The sequence below is a fragment of the Danio rerio genome, chromosome 23 (genome assembly GCF_049306965.1).
Source record: "Danio rerio strain Tuebingen ecotype United States chromosome 23, GRCz12tu, whole genome shotgun sequence".
Classification (NCBI taxonomy): Eukaryota; Metazoa; Chordata; class Actinopteri; order Cypriniformes; family Danionidae; genus Danio; species Danio rerio.
In genome coordinates this window covers 9,738,363-9,761,495 of record NC_133198.1, presented here as the reverse complement: position 1 = coordinate 9,761,495, position 23,133 = coordinate 9,738,363, and the positions used below count along the sequence as shown (strand labels likewise).

Below are 23,133 nucleotides of genomic sequence, written 5' to 3'. Positions count from 1 at the left end.
ATCTGAGTCTCCTTTTCAAAATAAAAGTCTCACATCCATAGTAAGTTTAATATAAGCTTAGACAGACTTGAAAATAAGGGGGGAAACAATCATTCTAGGAAAGCCCGTGACCAATCAAATATTAATGATCCTGTCTGCAGCGTAAGACAGACTTTTTGATTCTTTTATAAAGACAATGACTTGCCTCACTTTTAAATGAATCGGTCATTTTGAAGGAATCCTTTGAAAATATAATCCAACAAATCAGACAAGCTCTTGCTTGCTATTGCTGTTTTTTTTTTCTTTTTTTTTCTTTTTTTTTTTTTTGCTGTCATATTTATTTATCCATAAGAAGCCTAAGTCAGACAAGATGTAAGCACAAAACATATTATTAATTGTAAAAAATCACACAAAATATTTTAATTTTCCACACATGAACTTTATCCCTAGAGCGATTTATGAGCCTGATTTTTTAGGTACTATACATGCTTCCGTAAGGTAAAATTATTATAATTATTTTTATATTTAGTACATTACTTTATTATTATTATAATTATTATTATTATTATTATTAGTAGTAGTAGTAGTAGTAGTAGTAGTTTAGTATTTTTTATACTTAGTTTTATAAGTAAATTATAACCAGTGGTAACAAAACAAAAAAAATATTATATATATAGATAGATAGATAGATAGATAGATAGATAGATAGATAGATAGATAGATAGATAGATAGATAGATAGATGGATAGATGGATAGATAGATAGATAGATAGATAGATAGATAGATAGATAGATAGATAGAGATATAGATATATTGATATAGATACAGATATGTGTATATAGACGTATATACACTAATACATTCATACCTATCGTAGTAGTTTGATTAAAACTAAACAAAAATGATAAATAAAATAATACAGATGTCCCAAAGATTGTAGCTTTAAGCTCTTAAATAACTGATGTTAAATTTAATACATTTCATGATTTTAATTAATTAGACATAGTTTATGAATACTAAACCTTACTTTAACCACTAAAACAAATAAATAACTGGAAAACACTCAACTGTAATACATATTGTAAAATACATCAAATAAAAAACACTAAACTGTAATAAAACAAAAAAACAGCCCCATTGTTTTGACACACTGCTTTACTAAAACTAGCCTGGAGCAAGGCTGTGGGTTGCTGATTGATGAACTGTGCTGTAGACTTTCTGTAAAATCTTTACTTGAGGCTGAACTTCAGCCTGATTGAAAATATTTTTGTATTCGATTCAACTCGATTCGTCTCGCAGCCCGCTAATGCAAAAGTACTTGAATAGCCTGTCTTATGTGTATAGTATTTAAAGTATAATATTAGTAATTAAAATATAATAGTAAATAATATAGTATTTTATTTTATAAAATTTGTACATGTTAGTTATGCATAGGTTTTTATAATAGCTCTTATACCCAGTGTTGTGTTTGTATTTATGATTAAATTATGTAGCACCGTTGTCCTGCGAGACAAGACATTTCGTTCCTCTGTATGCCCACACATTTAGCGGAATAACAATAAAGCTCGACTTGATGTTTGTGTGTGTGTGTGTGTGTGTGTGTGTGTGTGTGTGTGTGTGTGTGTGTGTGTGTGTGTGTGCAGGGCAATCAGATGACTCTTGTGTACATGGAAAGAGAATATCCCTCTCCTGAAGACCCCCATGAAGGCATTGTCCACCTGGTAGAGGTGAGGAAATTCAAATAAATCACGATTTTAGTCAAAGATAATTATTTGTTCTTCTCTGTACATGATGTGAAATGTCCTCAAAGTTAATTCAATGCATGCATGTTCTCTGTCATTGCAGGAGAGTTTCAGGCATGCTCAGACTGGGAATTCAGTGTCCCGTGAGGAGCTGATGATGGTTTTGGTGGCCCTGGAGTCTCTTCAGATCAGAGCGCTTCACTCTCAGTCGGCTCAGTCTGTGTCTCTGCGGGCCGCTGTGCTGGAGGTGGCTGAAAACATGCCCTCTGGTCGCCATGCCAACAATGTTGAAATCTGTCTTTGCCCAGGAAACTATCTAGGAGACTCCTGTCAGGTAGTGTGCTTTGACAAAAACAAGGTAGCAAATTGTGAAGTGCTACTGACTATAATGAGGTCTTATAAAGTGAAAAGTTCAGGGTTTCTGACAGGAACAATTTTTTTTTTTTTACATTAAAAATCCTCAAATTCTCTTAAAGGGACAGTTTATCCAAAGAGCTACTCCTTATTTACTCATCCTCAAATAGTTCCAAAGCTTTCTTTTTTGAAGATATTTTTAAGAAAACTAAAAACCTGTAACTATTGACTTCCATAATAGGACAAACAAATACCAAAGAAGTCAATGGTTACCTGTTTTTAGCTTTTTTTTAAATATCTTCTTCTGTGTTTAACCAAAGAAAGAAATGTTAAACAGATTTTTTTAATGTTAAACTGGACTTAATTTTCATGTCTATTTAATTGTTCTGTCTAAAACTTAAAAATTATCTAAACTGAAAGTCCCCTTTAATGCTTAATAATGCATTTTGTAACATCCTGTGCTGCTGTAGACCTTTTTTTCCCCTAGTCCAAATGTAATTCACTATATTACGACTACAAACAAGACCACCATCATGATATAGGTCTTGAATATTGTTCATGGTGGTCACTAAAAACCACTGTAAAAGATATGGACGTAGTATCCTTGACATCACCCATAGGTTTCTGAAGAGCGCAAAAGAAGCTACAAGTAGGCATGGCCAACCATCGACATTTTGTTTGCATGTCATTGGCGGAGCGTCAGTGGAGCTACAGATTCCTCCTAGCATTTTGCTTAGACAGTGTTTTCTTTGGGAGAAATGCTTAATATTTCATTACCTGCAACACTATATCAATGAAGTGTTTAGTCTTTAAAAAAACACCGTTGTAGCAAATTGAGCCACTAAGCACTGTTCTTATGACGTTTTTCTACAGGAAGAAATTTCTCCCAAACACTTCAAATATAGTCTGTGTTAGGAAATGCAAGGCTATTTATAAAATCCAGGCATAACACTGTATGACAACATTTCAGATGTTTTATAGCCTACAGCTAATCCTTCTGTCTGGTTCTGGAGTGCATTCAAGTTCTAAAGAAAAATATAAATAATAAATTATCTTAAATAAAATAAATATATATATATATATATATATATATATATATATATATATATATATATATATATATATATATATATATATAGATGTGGTTTACACGTATTTAATTTCACTCACCTGGGAAATGGAGGCCACTTGAATGGTTTGTGAGCACAATTAAGTGCACACAGCATGCCATGTCATCTGATAATTGTAAGAAATAATTCCAAACGGCAATTGCCTGTGTAAAGCCACATTAAACTAAAAAAAATATATGTATATATGATGTACATGCCGAGTTCAGCAGCTAATCAGCCGGAATCAGATGAGGTGAAATGATGGTGACCAGCGAAATCTAGCTGTCACTCAAGTGGCCACACCCTTAATTATGCAAACTTAATATAACTGAATAAAAACTAAATGCATAAGTTATAAAAAAAAAATCACCCCCCTCAAAGTTGGCACAAAGGGTTATATTAGCTATATGCACCAAAACCATCTTTTGTACCAGGCTGTAAAACATGTTTTTATCAGCTGTAAAATTGGCCAATTAAGCATTGCAGTCAGTAAACATCTGGACTTCTTACAAAGTCCCCATTAATGACATACTTTATGTCAGGTGCATATAAAATGAATTAACTAGTCTTCATCAACTCATATATTTGCATAAAGTAAATTTGGTTAATGGCTGGATTAATTATTGCTTAATAATTTTGCCAAATCAGAACATACAGAAATTTACAACATTATTTTCCTAGCGCAGATTGTAATTAATCAATTGAACAATTTATCTGTTCAAGTTAGGCCACTGATTGAAGATTACAGTACAAACTTTTATTTTCAAAGTCTGACTATTTGCTTCTGCTTTTGGAGTGACAATCCTTCACTGGCAAGACCATCGAAAGCTCAATTGGCGCTCTAGGCAAACGACGGAGCGGGAGGTTGGGGGAAGGGGGGTGCATATCGGCCATATTGTCCATGCTTAAATCAGCCACTTGTTCTCTGTCGACGTCAGTTCACAGACAATTCACCACAATATACTTGACCACACCCCTCTTACCTTTAGTTTGCTATGAAAGAATGATCCACAAAAAGCTCCTTCAGCTTCAGTTGAATGAACATCAACATCCTAAAATAAAAGCTATATGGAGCTATTTTGGAGCTAAAGAAACAACAAGATAAAGCCATCACTATGAGCAACCAAGAAATACTGATAAATCCTGGATAAAGTTGTTCAAACTGTGCTATAATGTTCATACATGTTTCATTTTCTGCTCTCAGCAATGTGCGCCAGGGTACTACAGAGACAACAAAGGTCTTTTCCTTGGGAAGTGTGTCCCCTGCAACTGCAACGGGCACTCGGATCAGTGTCTGGATGGTTCTGGCATATGTGTGGTGAGTCAAACATCTCAAGTCATACATAAATCACATACCAGGCGTAGACATAGGCAATATACTGTTATAGCACATTCCAGTGGGTACAGTAAAACTCGTCATAAACAAAGTCGTAAATCTGATTTAGATTTAAGATCCTGGGAAAGAGAAGTTTAAGAATAAATGCTTAATCAGAGTGTTGAACTTTTCAAACGCAGAACTGCCGCCATAATACTGCCGGAAATCACTGTGAGAAGTGCCTGGGCGGTTTTCATCATAACAACACTGTCGATGGCCACTCTGTGTCCTGTTCAAGCTGCCCCTGCCCTCTGCAAGTGGCTTCAAACAAGTCAGTGGTCTCATTTCATCATCTGAACCCCTATTTCACATTCATCTCAAACATTCTTTTTCTTCTGATGATCTGTGTGGAATTGAAATTTAGTCAGACTTTTGTTTTCTTTCTGATTTATTAGGCTTTTACCCCCTGTAAGAGCCATAATTTGATTGAATATAATAGTGCTCAAATTCATATACAGTTTATATATGTTCATATGTTCAGTTGTGTACATTCGCTATTTCACCCCTACTCTTTTGTTTGTAATGGTTTGCTCCGCTTTTATTGGACTGATTCAAGTTATATTACGAAACTGGAAAGTGAAAGAAAAAGACAGAGCAGCACATTTTTATTTTTTTTTAACCGGAGCTAATAGTTATGACGCTTAAGAATTCAGTAAACATCTTTAATTGTAAAGAAACCAAAGTCAATTTATTGGCTGACTGATTTTTTGAAATTCTGATAATACTCCCTTAAAATAAATTCATTTCAGTGCTGGATATCTCAACATGCCTCTGTCATAGAGTAAAAGATGTTATTTGTTTGGTCTTGTTCACAGTTTTGCTATTCGCTGTGTGGAGAAGCCCAATAATATGCGGTGCCTGTGCATGCCTGGCTATGCTGGATCTAAGTGTGAAAGGTACACATGTGAAACATTCATTCGATCATTCATTTTCTTGTCAGATTAGTCCCTTTATTAATCCAGGGTCACCACAGCGGAATAAACCACCAAGTTATCCAGCATGTTTTTACGCAGCGGATGCCCTTCCAGCCACAACCCATCTCTGGGAAACATCCACACACACTCACTCATCCACTACAGACAATTTAGCCTACCCAATTCACCTGTACTGCATGTCTTTGGACTGTGGGGGAGCACCCGGAGGAAACCCACATGAACGCAGGGAGAACAAATATTTTTATTATATTTATATATATATATATATATATATATATATATATATATATAAACAATGCCAATAAAGAAAACATTAATTTCCAAGTTGGATTCTAAGTGGACTGCAAAAAACGAAATACAGGCATTGCAAATATGGAAATTGGAAAATTATAATAATAATATTAAAGTATTGAATACAGACAATTGCACTAATTGTAAAGTTGTATTGCTGTAAGTTGAGAACATTAATTATAAAGTAGAAACAATTTTGCTTCAGCCAGTTTCTAAGACAGTCCAGTCTGTTGACATTATCGAGGGACAATGTGGACCTTTTCTTTTGAATGATGTTGAATGAGCTGAGAGTGCAACGCAATCTCACGGCAATTTGTAACTTTTTGATTTAGTTGCTACGGACAATGACATTTAGGCAGGTTTGTTGCAAGAAATGCACGCGCGCACGCACACATACACACAGGCACACAGACCAGGGCCGTGCACAGGAGGGTGGCCTGGTGGCAAGAGCCACTGCCCCTCTGCCCTCATTGGCTGAGGTGCCCCTCTCAGGAGGCAATTGCTCTTCACTTTGCACCGGCCCCTGTAACGGTCTGTGCTCTGTGCATGGGCCTGACACACACACACACACACAGGACAGTGCAGCCGGAGCGACTGTCTTCAGATTCAACACGTATGATCACGTTCATCAAATTTACTTAAACTAAGTGTTCGAAAGAATGGCTGTATTTCACAAGGATTCTGACACAACAACGCAAAGCAGACACTTTTGTTGCGTTTGAAGAAAACACATCAAACACTTCAACACACATTTGAGAGCGCATGCTGAAAGGCAGAGGAATGCGCTGTCTTTGACAGCTCGCGACTTCACCTGACACTTTCCGAGTACATTTACATGGACACCAAATCTCCGATTTTAATATGATTAAGTTAATACTCTTATTAAGAGTCTACCATGTAAGCAGCGATTTTTGATTACCTTAAAGGACCACCAAGTCACGGAATACAAAAGGTTTTTCTTTCCGTTTGCCATGCCGTATCAAATTTGATTAAAACAAAAGTCAAAATCTAAAAATGAAACACCCGAAATTCTGGAGAGCCTGGTGATATATATATATATATATATATATATATATATATATATATATATATATATATATATATATATATATACACACACATCCATTTTTTTTCGTTTAAGTTTCCTTTTTTTCGTTAAAGGCTCATCTGGTTAAGACACAATTCTGAATTTTCATGGCCAAACTCAACCAATTGTAATTGTTTGTTTTGGTTTAATTTTGAAATTCCACAATCAATACAGAGCCTCGGAGACCAGAAAAAGACGGGCTTGGCCTCTCCCTGATGTGAAACATCCAATTATTATATGGTTATTTATTTACAAATATTTTATTTTATTATTAGTTTAGTTTAGTTAATTTAGTTTAAAAAGCACATTCAACCTAAAATGACAAGATTTTAAACATCTAGTAGAGTTATAGGGATGCAGAATATCAGATTTCACGATTCTGTAAACAATAAAAGTATTTTCATAAAATAAAAATACTAGAATGTAATACTAAAATTGGAATGTAGAATGGGGCAACATGGACATTTGTGCCACTATTTTTAAGGAGTTTGGCTTCAACATTCTGGACCACTTGGCATCGAGCTACATGGAGATGCCATAAAAAATAATTGCAGCAATGTAATGTAATGTGGCCATGCACCCAAAGTGCTTCACAATCATTAACAGTCGGAGGGTCTCTCCACTCCACCCCCAGTGTGCAGCATCCAATTGCATGATGCAACGGCAGCCACAGGACAACAGCGCCAATGCGCTCACCACACACCAACTATAGGTCCAATTCATTGGATGGGGATGACTAGGAGGCCGGTAAGGGCTGATGGGGGGGAACCCATCACACCGGGGTTACACACAGATGACCACACAGAGTCAGGACCTCGGTTTAACGTCTCATCTATAAGATGGCGCTCACTGACAGTACAGTGTCCCCTTAACTATACTGGGGCATTAGGATCCACACAGACTGCAGGTTGAGCGCCCCCCTACTGACCCTATTAACACCATATCCAACAGCAATTTACTGTAGTTTTTACCATGTGGTCTCCCATCCGGGTACTGACCTGGCTCAGCCCTGCTCAGCTTCAGTAAGTAACTGGTCTCGGACTACAGGGTGATAGGGCTGTGGCAATAAAGCAAAGATTTTTTAAGAATTAGTAATACTTTTTCTCATTATTTTATGAATGTTATTATTGTCTGTCATAAACATGAATTAAAATGAAAATAAAATGACATAAGGACATTTTTATAACATAATTTATTCTGGGAGTTGCAGTATAAATGTTTCATTTATCACTTACTACATTTTTTAGATTATAAATATTCTATGATATCATTACCATTAATATTTTTGTATCATTATTATTACTAAATTAGTATTATTACTATTTTTATAGCCACATTAGTAATTATTAAATAGTTATTTTTTGTACTGAATGCAGGTGTGCACCAGGTTACTATGGCAACCCAGTTGTGATTGGCAGTACATGCCAGCCGTGCAACTGCAATGGAAACTCAGACCCCAACATGTTGTTCAGCGACTGCCATCCTTTGACGGGGGAGTGTCAGAGCTGCATGCACAACACTGCTGGACCGCACTGCGAAATCTGCGCCCCTGGTTTCTACGGTGATGCCATCACTGCAAAGAACTGCACCAGTAGGTCAACTTGTATAAACATCAGCCATACTGTCCTGTATTTAAAGAGTTCTTATAATTATGTTATTTCCCTTGTGCATTACCCAGGATGCAACTGTTCTCCTTGTGGCACTGCACATTGCGACTCTCACACTGGCCAGTGCCACTGCAAGCCGGGTGTGGTGGGAGCCCAGTGTGATCGCTGTGAGGTGTGTGTGCTTGGATGTTCTGTCTATGTATTGGTTTGGTTCAGTGGTAATAGCGTTTTTTGTTGCTGTTGTGTGTTTAGCATGGGACATTTGGCTTTGATTCCTGCACTGGTTGCAGAAAGTGTGACTGTGATGCGTCAGCTGCGTTGGTTCAGGCATGTGACCCTGTTAACGGCGCATGTGCCTGTCAGCCTGGGGTCAATGGACCGAACTGCCACCAGTGTGCACCTGGTCACTGGAACTACAGTTCTAATGGTTGCAGGAGTGAGTCAACATAGCACAAATACATTAAGCTCAAGGGCATATGTTGAATTATGAGTTACATTTATTTGTGTGTTTGTGTGTGTAGAGTGTGAGTGTAAGGGTGGTCGCTGCGACCCTCGCACAGGAGAGTGTAGATGTACAACAGGTCTGACAGGGAAGCAGTGTGACACGTGTCTCAGTCAGCACAGCGTCCCTGTGCAGAATGGAGCAGATATGCACTGTCAGCGTAAGTACTGTGTCACTGCACTGCACATGCTTCATTCACTCACTTGCTTATTTGTGAATACATGCACTTGCTCATGGATTTCTTCATTCATTCATTCATTCATTCATTCATTCACTTGCTTTTTATTTACTCACTAATTCACTCATTTACCCCCTCAGCCAGTTACTTATTTAATCAAATCCCTTTTACTCACTCTCTCAGGTTCTTTCACTCGCTCACTAACTCACTCAAATGTTATTTAATCACTCATTCACACAGTCATTTAGTCAACTCGATAAATCTTACTCGTTCAGTAACTAACTCACCTGCACTTTAATTTACTCACTCATTCACTAATTTACTCAGTTAATATTGTCAACTCACTTACTCACATATATTCACTCACTCACTCACTCACACACTCACCCATTCAGTCACTCATTCACTCATACTCTAACTCACCCATTCATTCACTCATTCACTAACTTATTCACTAACTCACCCATTTGCTCGCTCACTAACTGACTCATTATGGCACTCATTTACTAACTTATTCGCTAACTCACCCATTTGCTCACTCCCTAACTCACCTGCTCACTCACTGACACATTAGGTTACCCATTTGCTAACTCATCCATTCAGTCACTCAATCACTCATGCACTAACTTACCGATTCACTCACTCACTCACTCACTCACTCACTCACTCACTCACTCACTCATTCACTCACCCACATTCATTAACTCACTCACTCACTCACTGACTCATTCAGTCACTAATTCTCTAACTCACCCATTCTCTTGCTCACTCAGTCATTCACTCATTTACTCACTCACCCACTCTCTGGCTGACTCATTAATTCATTCATTCAAAAACTCGCCCATTCAGTTACTCAATCATAGGCTAACTCACCAGTTCACTCACTCACTCACTCACTCACTCACATTCATTGACTCACCCACACACTCACTCACTCACTAACTCCTACAGTCACTAATTTGCTAACTCACCCATTCACTTGCTCACTCACTCACTCACTCACTCACTCACATGTATTCACTCACTATCTCACCCACTAACTCGTGAACTGACTCATTCACTCATACACTAACTCACCCATTCGCTCGCTCACACACTGACTCATTCAGTCACTTAATTACTCTTACGCTAGCTCACCAATTCACTCACTCACTCACTCTCTCACTAACGGACTCGTTCATACACTAATTCGCTAACTCACCCATTCACTCGCTCATTCAGTCATTCACTTACTCGCTAACTCACTGATTTACTCACTCACTCACTCACTTAATAACTTATTCATTCACTCACAAACATTTACTCACTCAAATTCATTAACTCACCCACCTACCCACTTACTCACTGACTCATTCAGTATAATTTGCTAACTCACCCATTCAGTCACTCATTCATACTATACCTAATCCATTCACTCACTCACTGACTCACTCAGTCACTCAATCGCTAACTTACCAATTCACTCGTTCACTTAATCACGCACACATATTAACTCACTATCTCACACACTTACTTACTAACTCACTCATTCACTCTCTAACTCACTCATTTACTCACTCGCTAACTGACCCATTCACTCACTCACTCAATCAGTAACTCATTTGCAAACTAACCTATTCACTCACTCACTCACTCACATACATTCATTAACTCACCCACCCACCCACTCACTCACTCACTGACTCATTCAGTCACTTATTTGCTAACTCACCCATTCAGTCACTCAATCACTCATATGCTACCATACCAATTCACTCACTCACTCACTCACTGACTCATTCGTTCACTCACTCACATATGTTTAATCACTATCTCACCAACTCTCTAACTCACCCTCTCACTCACTAACTCACTCACTCACTCACTAACTCATCCATTCAGTCACTCATTCATTCGTACTCTTACTCACCCATTCATTCACTCACTCACGTTCATTAACTCACCCACTCACTCACTTACTCACTCATTCACTAACTAACCCATTCACTCGCTCAGTCATTCAATCACTCACTTACTTATGCGCTTACTCATTCACTCACTGGCCAACTCACTCATTCATTAACTCACCTATTCATTCAGTCATTCACACACTCACTCTTTCATTCACTCCCTAACTCATGCATTCAGTTACTTATTCACTCATTTGCTAACTCCCCGATTCAATCACTAACTCACAGACATCAGCATTCACACATCAGATGGTGATTGCGGTGCATTATGTTTTCAGCCTGTGACAGCTGTGTGATGGTGCTGCTGGAAGATCTGGACAGGATCAGTCATTTTTATGAGTCCGTTGCCAATCAGCTGACCAGCCTCAATGCCAGCACCTTCGCCTGGACTCAACTAAACCGCCTTAATGCCTCCATTGCGGACATTGCTGTGAGTCTCTTTCTAACATAAACACTATCAGACTTTTGCCGTTAACTTTCAGTCATGTGCATTAATATATATAGTTGAAGTCAGAATTACTATCCCCCCTTTTAAATTTTCTTTCTTTTTTGAATATTTCCCAAATTATGTTTAACAGAGCAAGGAAATTTTCACAGTATGTCTGATAATATTTTTTCTTTTGGAGAAAGTCTTATTTTGTTGTTTTATTTCGGCTGGAATAAAAGCAGTTCTTAATTTTTTATTAATCATTTTATGGTCAAAATGATTAGCCTCTTTAAGATTATCTTTTCGACTGTCTTTCAGAACAAACCAGCAGTACACAGTAACTTGCCTAACTACCCTATCCTGCCTAGCTAACCTAATTAACCTAATTAAGCCTTTAAATGTCACTTTAAGCTGTAAAGAAGTGTCTCCAAAAATATCTAGTAAAATAATATGTACTGTCTTCATGGCAAAGATAAAATAAATCAGTTATTAGAAATTAATTATTAAAACTATTATGATTAGAAATGTGTTAAAAAAAATATTCTCTCCGTTAAACAGAAATTGAGGAAATAAATAAACGGGGGCAAATAATCCTGACTTTAAATGTATGTAAACTGTCTCTAATTTCATGTCTCAGAATGCGATAACAAACTACAACAGCACTCTGGACAAGAGCAGGAATCGGGCCAGTGTGTTGGAGGGAGAGCTGGAAATCATCGACTCAGATATTAAAGATTTAGAAAAGAAGGTACGAGAACATATCAGATGATCATATTCTGGTTAAAAATATCAGTTTATAGTTTTTTCTAAAATACTTACTTATTTTGACCACACCAACTATATCTATATTATTAACAAATTACTATTTAATAAATTACTATATTAATAATTATTTGTATTGCATGTCTTTATTAGGCCTCAGTCACACAAAAGAAAAAAGATGCTTTAGAGGACAACATTAACTCGACACACACTAGAGCACAAGAGCTGTTTGGATTCATCAAAGGCATCATGAGAGATGTGAAGGGTGGGAATTTGACAGTACAGTTGTACTACTACTCTTACTGTATTTGAAATGTCACAGACAAAGTCAAGTGATGGCATTTGTGCATCTGCTCAGACATTATACAGCAGGTGAACCGGACAGCGCAGAATGAGACGCAGGTGATGGATGAGAAGGACCTGGCCAGAAAGATAGCAGAAGTGGAGTCCATGCTCAGAGACATGCGCTTCAGGGGCTTTGACTACCAGAAGAACAAAGCAAAAAATGAGCTGGACCAGGCCAATAACTGTAAGTGACCAGAACACATCTACTAGAAATGTAACGGCAGAGAACAATCATGAATTTAAAAGCGACATATTATTCACAATTGTGTGTCAAATGGTGAAAATTAGTTAAGTGCTATTTAAAATCACACTTGATAAAAAACAAAGTCTGCAGAAACACTTTGATTGACATTCTCCCTTTTATACATGTCATCAGGGGAAAGCTCCGCCCATTAGTCACGCCCATCTCTATCTGATTAGCATAAACCACCTTGAATGAGAAGCAGCCATCAGCCATTAGTGTTTGCATTCTGCCACTATGCTGACACATAGGCACTTGCAGCTCCACCCCCAATTAAAAAGAGGGTGTGGAGCACAATCTCATTTAAATTTAAAGCAACAGCCACCAAAACAGCACAGTTTGGATCAAAGCCTTAAAGGGGCCATTTGAAAGAGTTACAACAAAATGACTTATTTTGTGGTATTTTGAGCTGAAACTTCACATACACACCTAATAGGGGCATAATAGTTCCCGTTTAACTAGTAATTTCATCAACTTTCATTTTATAAAGTTTAGAAAACCTTAATAAGAACTATATTTATACTATATATATAACATAAAACATTACACAATTATTTTTTAATGCATACTTATTATGTCTTGTAATGCATTTTAAAACATACTGATTAACCTTCAGAAAAGATAATGATGTAGTGAAGATTACAAACAATCAAATTTAAAGATTTTAAATCCAAAAATGAGCTTACTCACCCTTGGTTATACACCTTATTGAGAATCTTTATTCTGTTGAACACTAAAGGCTGGTTTATACTTCTGCGTCGAGTGATCGATGTGAACCACGGCGCATGCCTTGCACGTTGCCCTGCAGTCATACTTCTGTGCGCTGTTTTTGTTGCTCTGCAATAACACTTCTGAAACAGTAGCTGGCAGAAGGTGTTTATGTTCCTCTGTGTCGAGTTTCTTCATGGGTGTTTTGTTTTTTTTAAAGGTCACCTTAAAGGTGCAGTAGGTGATCTGCCAAAATGCTAACCGCTTAGCATATTATTTTTGGACGGCGGGGAGGGACTGTGATTCAAAGCCTCGCCTCCTGAAATCGAGAACGCGCGCACCGTGTCACCACAGCATACAACCCACTAGTTCATGTCATTTGCCATAGTGTTTGGCTGGCGTCGTGCAGGCATTACATTTATTACTAAGCCACACTTGCATGCTATTTCAGAGCGAATATCCAGAGTAGCATGGTAAACAGTATAGGAAGGCTGCCATTGTTCAAAAATTAACCAATGTGAATATAAAAGCAACTTAATGCTTAATAAAACAGGTTAGGCGGAATAGTGCTATTTAGATGTTTTGTTGTTAAAGTAAATATTAATCTACATTACCGATGCTGTTAAAGGACCTTATGAAACTGAAAATAGTCGCATCAATCTTTTGCTGGGAGATTTCGTGGCTGAACAACACATCTGTGCATATAAGTCATTCATAACGCTGTCAATCAATACTGATTCAGGATTTTCAATAGTTTCAATTTAGTAATTGATTTCACCGTGTCTGTGAATGTCTCGTGAACGCGCGGCACTTATGCAGGAGGGCACGCGCAAATGGGTGATCTGCGTGAACAGATGCGCAGAAGTCCGAATCTACATTTGCTGACAGTTTGAGCTACTTATCGGAATTATGGGAGATGTTGGCCCTGTTGTAAACTTCTAAGAGCCCAAAAAACCAGGGAGAATCTTTCGGTTGTCTAAGAAGAACTCAGCGTGGCTGTGGCGTTATCGAAAGCAAACTCTAAGCTGCAAAGCAAAACACTATAGATTTATACATTTTACAGCATGTAGGTGGGGTCAGATGCAAATGAAGTGTTGTGGTCAGCAGGCTAAACTGCTTTTTCAGGCCTGGTCTCATCATGTTATAGAGACAGAAACCGCCTAACCAGTTGACCGAAAGGAGAAAACAAGTTACACAGCTGTGACGTGAAACTGATAATTTGCATTACTTTGGAGACCTTTAGGGCTCCGGAGATTAAGACATGTTAAGGTCTGTCACACCCTGGAAATTTATATTCCCACAGCCTGATAAAATTTGAGTGGATGAACGTTTTTTAGTTTTATGCTTTACCCAGAATATAAAAATACATATAAACACATTTAGATCATTTACGTTAATCATTACTATTGGACTGTGAAGAGACGTTAAACCAGCACAACAAAACATGTTTCTGAAGACAATTACCTACTGCACCTTTAATGTAAAAGTGGCTCAAACTCCTCATTTTGAGGTGGTAACTGGGGGTCGTGCAACAACTTTGACCACACTTGTAAACACTTGCTCCATCGGGCTCATGCGGCTCTCATCCCCGCCCACACTCATCAGCACTACCAAGCCAACCAATCACAGAGCAGTTACATTTTCGGTGTCGCTGACGGCCATGGCGAGGGCTATGCGACCACACATAGGCTGCGCTGAAGCATACGCGTGCACTTGACGCAGAAATATAAATCAGCCTTAAAGAAGATGTTTTGAAGAAAGCTGACAACTTGTAACCATAGACTTACATCGTAGGAAAGACAAACACTATGGAAGTCAATGGTTAGAGGTTCCCAACATTTTTCAAACTATCTTCTGTTGCGTTTAACAGAAGAAGGAAATAAATAAAGGGTAAGTAAATGATGAATGAATTAAAGTTTTTAGGGTAAACTATCCCTTTAAGGTCAAATTAAAACTGGTTTGACTTTAAAGAAAAAAAGATATTATGAAATATCTGTACATTATGAATTTCTTACAAGGAGTACTTTTTTGAGTCAATTATTCTTGTAAATGTATCTAGATTTCTAAATAATTTTAGAAATATAGATTTCTAGTATTTACTTTGGTATTCACTGTGGCGCAGTGGGTAGCATGTTTGCCTCACAGCAAGAAGCTTGCTGGTTCGAGCCTCAGTTGGGTCAATTGGTGTTTCTGTGTGGAGTTTGCATGTTCTCCCCATGTTTGCGTTGGTTTCCCCCGGGTGCTCCTTTTTCCCCCACAGTCCAAAGACATGCGATACAGGTTAATTGGGTAGGCTAAATTGTCTGTGTGTGTGTATAGGTGTTTCCCCGTGATGGGTTGCTGCTGTAAAGGCATCCGCTGCGGAAAAACATATGCTGTGTATTTCTATTTACAAGTGTGCTACAGTACATGCTTTTTTTCCTGTTTAGGGTATTTGAACTTGTTCTTTGCTGTTATTGTCTCTGTGTAGTGGTGGATCGTGTGATTAATGAGATTGCAAACCGGACGTGGAATAATGAGGCTGTGGCAGAGAACATCAGAAACAAACTGAAGCAGTTCAATGAGCAGCTGATGGACCTGAGAGACGCCATGAATGAAGCCGTCAACAACACGGCACAAACTGTAGAGGCCAACAACATTAACCAGAAACACCTGGAGGATCTTCAGGTATTCTTTCACACACACATGCAAGTTTGGAAACAATCATTGTTCTGCACATTATTTTAAGTCATAATTCATGCTGTTAACAAACCGTTAACTAAGACTATTAGCCCAATACTTAGTAAGGTTCAAGTTGGGTTTAGGTTTTGGGTGGGATTAGGTATGTAGAATGAAATCATACTTTAAAACTACTAAAAACTATTAGTATTGCAATAACAGGCGGGTAAAAGCCAGTAGTTAATAGCATAAATTGTGACTTAAAAAAGAATTACCATGGCTTTTAATCACAAATTGGCTACATACAAAGTCCATTTATGGCAAGTCACTCAAAAAGAACGAGATCATGACACCTCATTTATGGCCGGTTTCCATATCATCATCCTCTGGTTAATGCTTCATCTGTTTGCGCTGGTCTAAAGTTTGTAGGCATTTGAGTAATTGCTGTCATGTGATGTGCTATGACTGTACCTCGCGTTCTTTTTATACTCAATACAAAACCAAAAACCTTTTGTTTTCAAGTGTAGTTGCTTTATTTAAAGTAGAGATTTATGTGGATACAAGCTTTATTTCGATACATTTCTTTTGTCTGTGAAGCAAGTATTCGCTAAGATTTCAGTGCGTTTGTTGACCACAAAAACTGTCGTAAACTCCACACGTCTGGTCCCTGGAGAAATGTCAGTCTATATCGATCGATGATTGGCTCCTGTACTAGTAGGCAGGGCTTCATTCACCAAATGGACCATTACAATTTTCCCCATTTAAAACTGTTAGAGTGACATGTCTTGGGTATTTTATTGTCTTTGCTACACATCAAGGTTATTATAGCTTGGAATTTTTGAATTTTTTTCAATACTTTTTTTACATTTAATACAAATTTCTATTTAGTTTAGTTCATTTCATTAATAGTTGTGTTAGTTTTAGTTTAGTTTTTATCTTTCTAAATTTTTCTTTAATTTTTTTTATTTTTTTTTTATGCATTTAGATTCAGTTTTTAGTTTTAGTAATTCTCTTTGTAATGCCAATAAAATCACCAACATCAACATTGAAGCCAAAACCACAGAAATGCAATGAACAAACATGACAATTATCATATAGATATCATATTAAAGATAATTTAAGTATGTAAACATGCATGTTTTTGGCAAATGAAATAAAAAAAATTAAACATATGTTTTGTTTAAGATGTTTGATACTGGTCTGATGTGTTCATCGGTTAAAATTGAATCTATAGATGTTTCGCAGGTTAGATTTTCCTCCACAGAATCTGTTCAAGCTTACGCTGCTATTCTGAACCAATAATCGGAAACAGAACGCAGTTGAAGGATGTTGTGTTTAAATCAATTATTTATCTGACTACATTGTAATTAATCTGACTCCATTAAAGTTGTTATCGTCACTGTTAGTCACTCTTGACAAAAGCGTCTGCTCTATGACTAAATGTAAATATAATGTAAAGTTGTGAATATTTCATTTTATTTCAGTTAGCGAAAAGGTTTTTGGACCAACATATATATATTTTGTTTGTTTACTTGATTGAACTAGAATCATAGCAAGAAATACAAAATTGCATTCTTGTGTTTTTCTAGAAAAAGGTTAATAGTCTACATGAGAAATACAAAGAGGTGGTGTCCCAGCTGCAGATGGCGGAGGATGATGTGACTCAAGTCAACGACCTGCTCTCCATGCTCCAGGACTCCAAAGAGGTACACGCTGACATGCATGCAGAATCAAAAATAACATGCTTGTGTGCTATAAATGAACTCCACTGAGCTCACACTCAGACTCGTGCATGCTCTCGTCTCTGTCAGGATTATGAGCATCTGGCCGCTCAGCTGGACGGAGCGAGACAGCCCCTAGCTGAAAAGGTGCAGAAGTACGCCCCTGCTGCTAATAAAATACCCCTGGTGGAGGCTGCAGAGAAACACGCAGAAATGCTGGAGCAGCTCGCCAACAATCTGTCCAGGTGTGTGTCATACCTGTCAACCCTCCCGTTTTTTCCGGGATTCTCCTGTATTTCACAGTTCTATCCCGTTATCATCCCGTAAAGGTATTTTTTCATGTTTCTCCCGTATTTTTAGTCTTTCTCTGAAGGGTGGCAAACAAACATTATAGAGCTGAGCCTTTGTATACGCAACCCATACCGCCGAACCTCCAGGGGCCGCCGCTTGCTCTTAAATGCGAGTCTGTTCTGTGCTTTCGCTTTGTTTAGGCATGAAAACACTGAAATAAACATAAAAATGGATTCCCTTCCTTTTCATTACAGGTGCCGTCTCCCTTTCGTATGCAATCCTCAAACAGTCATATTGCAGTACATGACTTTCAGCTGACGCGCTCCATAGTGATAAATAGACGCTGCTTCCTAAACAGATTCTGTACTCGTGATTTGATGCTTTAGGTGCGTGTTTAAACAGATATGCACATAACTAATAATAATAATAATATCCAAAGATGTCGATCTTGGTGTTTTTTTGTTTAATTTTGTCCTAAATGAGCATAAAAAGTTAGGAAAGCAATCAAATGCTTTTATTATAACATTAGACATGTGCATTGTTAAAGTGACACCTGTTATTTAATGTAATCAAACGACAAAAATCTAAATAAATCATTCATTCGTTACTCTTTATTCGGAATGAGTCGGTTATACAGTGAAGAAACGGCTAATGAGATTTGATAACTTGATTCTATTTCATTACAATAGCTATTTATTTTAATAAGCTGAACTGTTAATTTGCAAATTTATTTGGTGCTAATGTATACTATTTATTTTTCCATTTGTAAATAATAATAAAACATTACTGACCATTTAACTGTTTATTTACAACGAAACAGCTTCAAATTAACATATTTAGTAATTTGGGTATTTCTTAAATGGCGGTCGGGGGAATCCCTTATGATGGTGGGCATATCCCTTATTTTCATATCACAATGTTGACAGGTATGGTGTGTGTGTCTGTGTTGTAGTGGACAGCTTATATTGGGTTTTAATAAACAGTTTTTGTTGATGGCTAGTAGAAAAAAATAAGAGTTGAGCTGTTATTTTGCTCAGTTTATATAGTTATTTTATACAATTACCTGTGCTTAATTAGCAAAGCAAGCGCATTTATGCTTATTTTAGCTTATTTATTTGTTTAGATTTTGTCAGACACTGAAATTTAAAGAAATGCTACACAGACCAAGTAAAATGAAAAAAAGACCATATAATACTATTAAATTTGTGTAAAAATGTCAAAAAACGATTAAAACATGAGTTAATGAGTAGGGTATTATTGCAATTATTGGGTATTATTCTATTTTACAGAAGTTTTTAAAATTTTAAATGTAAATCAGAAAATACGTTGGGTCCATTGTTTTTGTTTATATTCCTAAAAATGGTCAAAAGGTGAGTCGAATAAATTAAATGTGAATGTATGTGAATGAGTGTGTATAGATGTTTCCCAGCACTGGGTTGCAGCTGGAAGGGCATCCACTATGTAAAGCATATGCTGGATAAGTTGGCAGTTCATTCCGCTGTGGCGACCCCTGATGAATAAAGGGACTAAGCCGGAGAAAAATGATTTAATGAATGAATGAATAAATCCTGAAAGAATCAACATACCAAATCATTCAAATGTTAATTAAAAAAATTAAATACAAACATTCATAATTGATTTCCAGCTAAATTTAAGTAAAATCATGACTTTTAATAAAAAAAAGTAAAAACAGCTATCAGCCAAGAAAAGGTAATATTTGAAGAGTTCAGATGCAAAAACCGCTTAACGCCACTTGCCTTTGACAGCAAAAGCTGCTATATCCCGTGGACAAATCAGAAGCGTGAATCGAATCATATGTTTACAATGTAGCAGCGTGCTGATACGCTGGCTTTTATGAGGAGACATATTCCACTTTCAATTTCGATTTTTAAAAGATGGAGTTTGATGAACTGGATGACCTGGACTGGACCTTTCCAACTGTCAGTGAATGGCAAAAGAAAATGTTCCTTACCTTAAAACTCTGTGCATTATAAGAAAAAGAAAACACAATGTACAGTCAGAACTGTAACATGCATTATAACGTGTTTTTGCTCAGTGACGCTACTTTGATTGAGTATGATGTACTGTACAATAAACGGCAACTCCATTTTACAAAACACAGAGTTCAGATGCTGTTCTTTTATCCCACGTAGATGCTATGTGGATCAACATAGGACCAAGGTTTTAAGTATGGTGAGAATGAATGAATGAATGACAGCTTCAAAAATTGTCTAAGAGGCATCCCCTTTTTGCCCAGTAGGCCTACCTTGTGTTTTATTTTCTAATTTAAGCTATTTTTTAAAAGATAAATATAATGTATTAAACTATACATTATTTGTAATACTTCATAATACCTAGCCTATAGATCTCATAAGCTTTTTATATTAATAGACAATATACAGATATTGATATTTCACAGTGTTTTACACTGTGTTATTTGAATCTACCAAGCTAAGTTGACAATGTTTACAATGTTTACATTGTTCTACTTACATTAAACATAAATCCCAAATATCAGAAATGACAACAGATTGTTCAGATTTAATTAATGTCCGTTTTAATGTTATTGATTACTGCATTTACTTCATTCATTTTCCTTCTGCTTTTTTGCTGGTTTATCACAGCGGAATGAACCGCCATTTACTTGACAGATTTATATATTTAAAATTTCAGGTGGTTTGTGTAATGTGTATTATGTTTGGTAAAATAAATTCTAATTTCATCTTCATTTTCAACTAATTACACTGTCTTGTTCCAATAGATGGATTTAGAGGGTTTTGCCTAAAAACCAGAAGTGAATTTAGCTGGTTTTGACACAAAAGAAAATTTACCTTGTTAAAAAACAAACTATTGTCTAAAGCGACATTTTTGAAGGGTAGTTTATTTGCTAGCTAATAACCTTATCATTACATATAAAATGAAACTTCTGAACTTTATCAGAGGAGCCTGATAGAAAATGCTCATTTACAAGAAAAGAGGTCTGGTGGATTTAGAGGTTTTTGCATCTGAACTCTTAATTTGTCAAAATACCTCACTATATATTGTTTCTATACTTTCTCTATATATTACCCACATATTACCCTCCTCTGATATGATGACTACTTTTAATATGCCTTTGTGTTTGTCGGACAGTCTGATATCTGGCTCCAACCAGGACAATTTTATACAGCGTGCTCTGAACGCGTCCCGCGCATACACTAACATTATCAACAGTGTGCTGGAAGCTGAGACTACAGCTCTGAAAGCCAATGAAACCGCTTCTATGGCCCTTGAGGTACAGTCAAACACATAAAAATCAGTCATTTTAACATGCTTATTAATGCACATTTATTAATACATGTCTATGTTTTTTCTTCATTAGAACATACGGGACAAAGACCTGCCAGCACAAGCGGCTGCGCTGAAGAATCAGAGCACTGAGCTTTTGAAGTCAGCGGAAGAACTCAACAACAGCAGTCAGAGTAAGAAGAGCCAACTCTGGATCTGACTGCCTTATTTTGAATGCTATCATGCAAAAAATGCTATTTTTATGGCTATTTTTTTTCTAAAGAGACTTTAAATATAATATTTAAAAAAATGTGAATCCATCCAAAATTGTACAATTGTTGTCAAAAGTAAACCTTAAACTGTGTTAGGTTTTTATCTTATATAGTATTATTTATGTATTTTGTCTTATGCGTTATTTATTCATTATGTTAATGTATTTTTATTGTTATCGTTTTTGTATTATTATATAAAAAATACATGTATAAAATGTTGTAAATTTGATCTGGGTTTGCCATGAAATAGCCTTGAAACTGTTATGGCAATAAATTAAAAACTGTCTTTCTGCTTTTCTTAACCTCCTTCTAATGTTGGCCACTATTATATCTTTGCCAGGTCTAAAGCCACGTGTGGACACCATAAAGATGAGTTTACTTGATGCTGAAAAGAAGAAAGAAAAGATGCTTCAAGACCTGAAGGATATTCAGAATAAACTCAACGTCAGCCGAGGTTTGAGGAGCCTTAATTTTTTCAGTCGTTTGTGACTAAGGGCGTACTCACACTATGTACAGTTGCCTTGAACTGGGCCGAAGCACGTTTGTCCCCCCTCCCATCTCCCCTGATGGCCATCAGTGATGCACTGTTCAGTAGAGAAGCGCTCTTGCTCAGCACAGTGGAGATATCTTTAGTTATATCGTTCAGTCGTTTAGGATGCAGTGACACACAGTCAAATATTTCGCCGGATAGAGATCAGCCATTTTGACGCTTATAAACAATCATAAAGTCCTCGTGCTGCAGGAATTAGAAGGTTTGCTGAAGGTGCAGCTGTCGCGCAGTGAGGGGTTTGCATCTTTAATAATCTATGACAGTTTACGTTCATTGAATAGTAAGAATGATTAATATATCCATCATAAAATAAAAAATAATATATCCAATATATCCGCCTCGTCTTCCGTTTCGGGTTCAGGCGCGCTTTGCACTCACACTACAAGCAAAGTGATCGCGCTCTGGCACACCTCTTCCAACCGGGCCAGGGCCGGCCAAGTGACATGTCACAGGGCCGGCCAAGTCACACTTCTCACACGTTTCGGGAAACAGGCCTGGGCATGGATCGGATAGCATAGTGTGAGTACACCCTTAACTAATAGTAAAATAACTTGTAAATAAATCTGTTTTTTAGATGTTTGGGGTTTTAAAGAACCCTAGAAAAAATGCATACAATTGGTTTAAAAATTTTCATTTCAATGAATAAAAAGTATTTTCCCTTTAAAAAGAGCTCACTGAACCCAAACCTTTGAATGCGAGTGAAAGTTAAAAAAAAATTGTTATCCTATCTGTGAAATTTTTATTATTTTTCAAATATTTCCCAAATGCAGCTTAAAGGAGAG

General features: G+C 36.9%; 1 protein-coding gene across 4 annotated transcripts in view; it reads left to right on the top strand.

Annotated features, from left to right (window-relative positions):
• lama5 (laminin, alpha 5) overlaps window positions 1-23,133 on the top strand; it is a 206,831-nt gene that overhangs the window by 142,728 nt on the left and 40,970 nt on the right. For all 4 annotated transcript variants that reach the window (XM_073938014.1, XM_073938013.1, XM_073938012.1 and 1 more), the window contains 19 exon segments: window positions 1,624-1,707; window positions 1,826-2,056; window positions 4,390-4,503; window positions 4,701-4,831; window positions 5,376-5,456; window positions 8,250-8,464; window positions 8,552-8,652; window positions 8,733-8,916; window positions 9,002-9,142; window positions 11,388-11,539; window positions 12,174-12,284; window positions 12,452-12,563; window positions 12,657-12,827; window positions 16,063-16,259; window positions 17,840-17,956; window positions 18,062-18,216; window positions 21,395-21,536; window positions 21,624-21,723; window positions 22,142-22,255. In XM_073938014.1, the coding sequence (XP_073794115.1) occupies window positions 1,624-1,707; window positions 1,826-2,056; window positions 4,390-4,503; window positions 4,701-4,831; window positions 5,376-5,456; window positions 8,250-8,464; window positions 8,552-8,652; window positions 8,733-8,916; window positions 9,002-9,142; window positions 11,388-11,539; window positions 12,174-12,284; window positions 12,452-12,563; window positions 12,657-12,827; window positions 16,063-16,259; window positions 17,840-17,956; window positions 18,062-18,216; window positions 21,395-21,536; window positions 21,624-21,723; window positions 22,142-22,255 (2,653 nt within the window).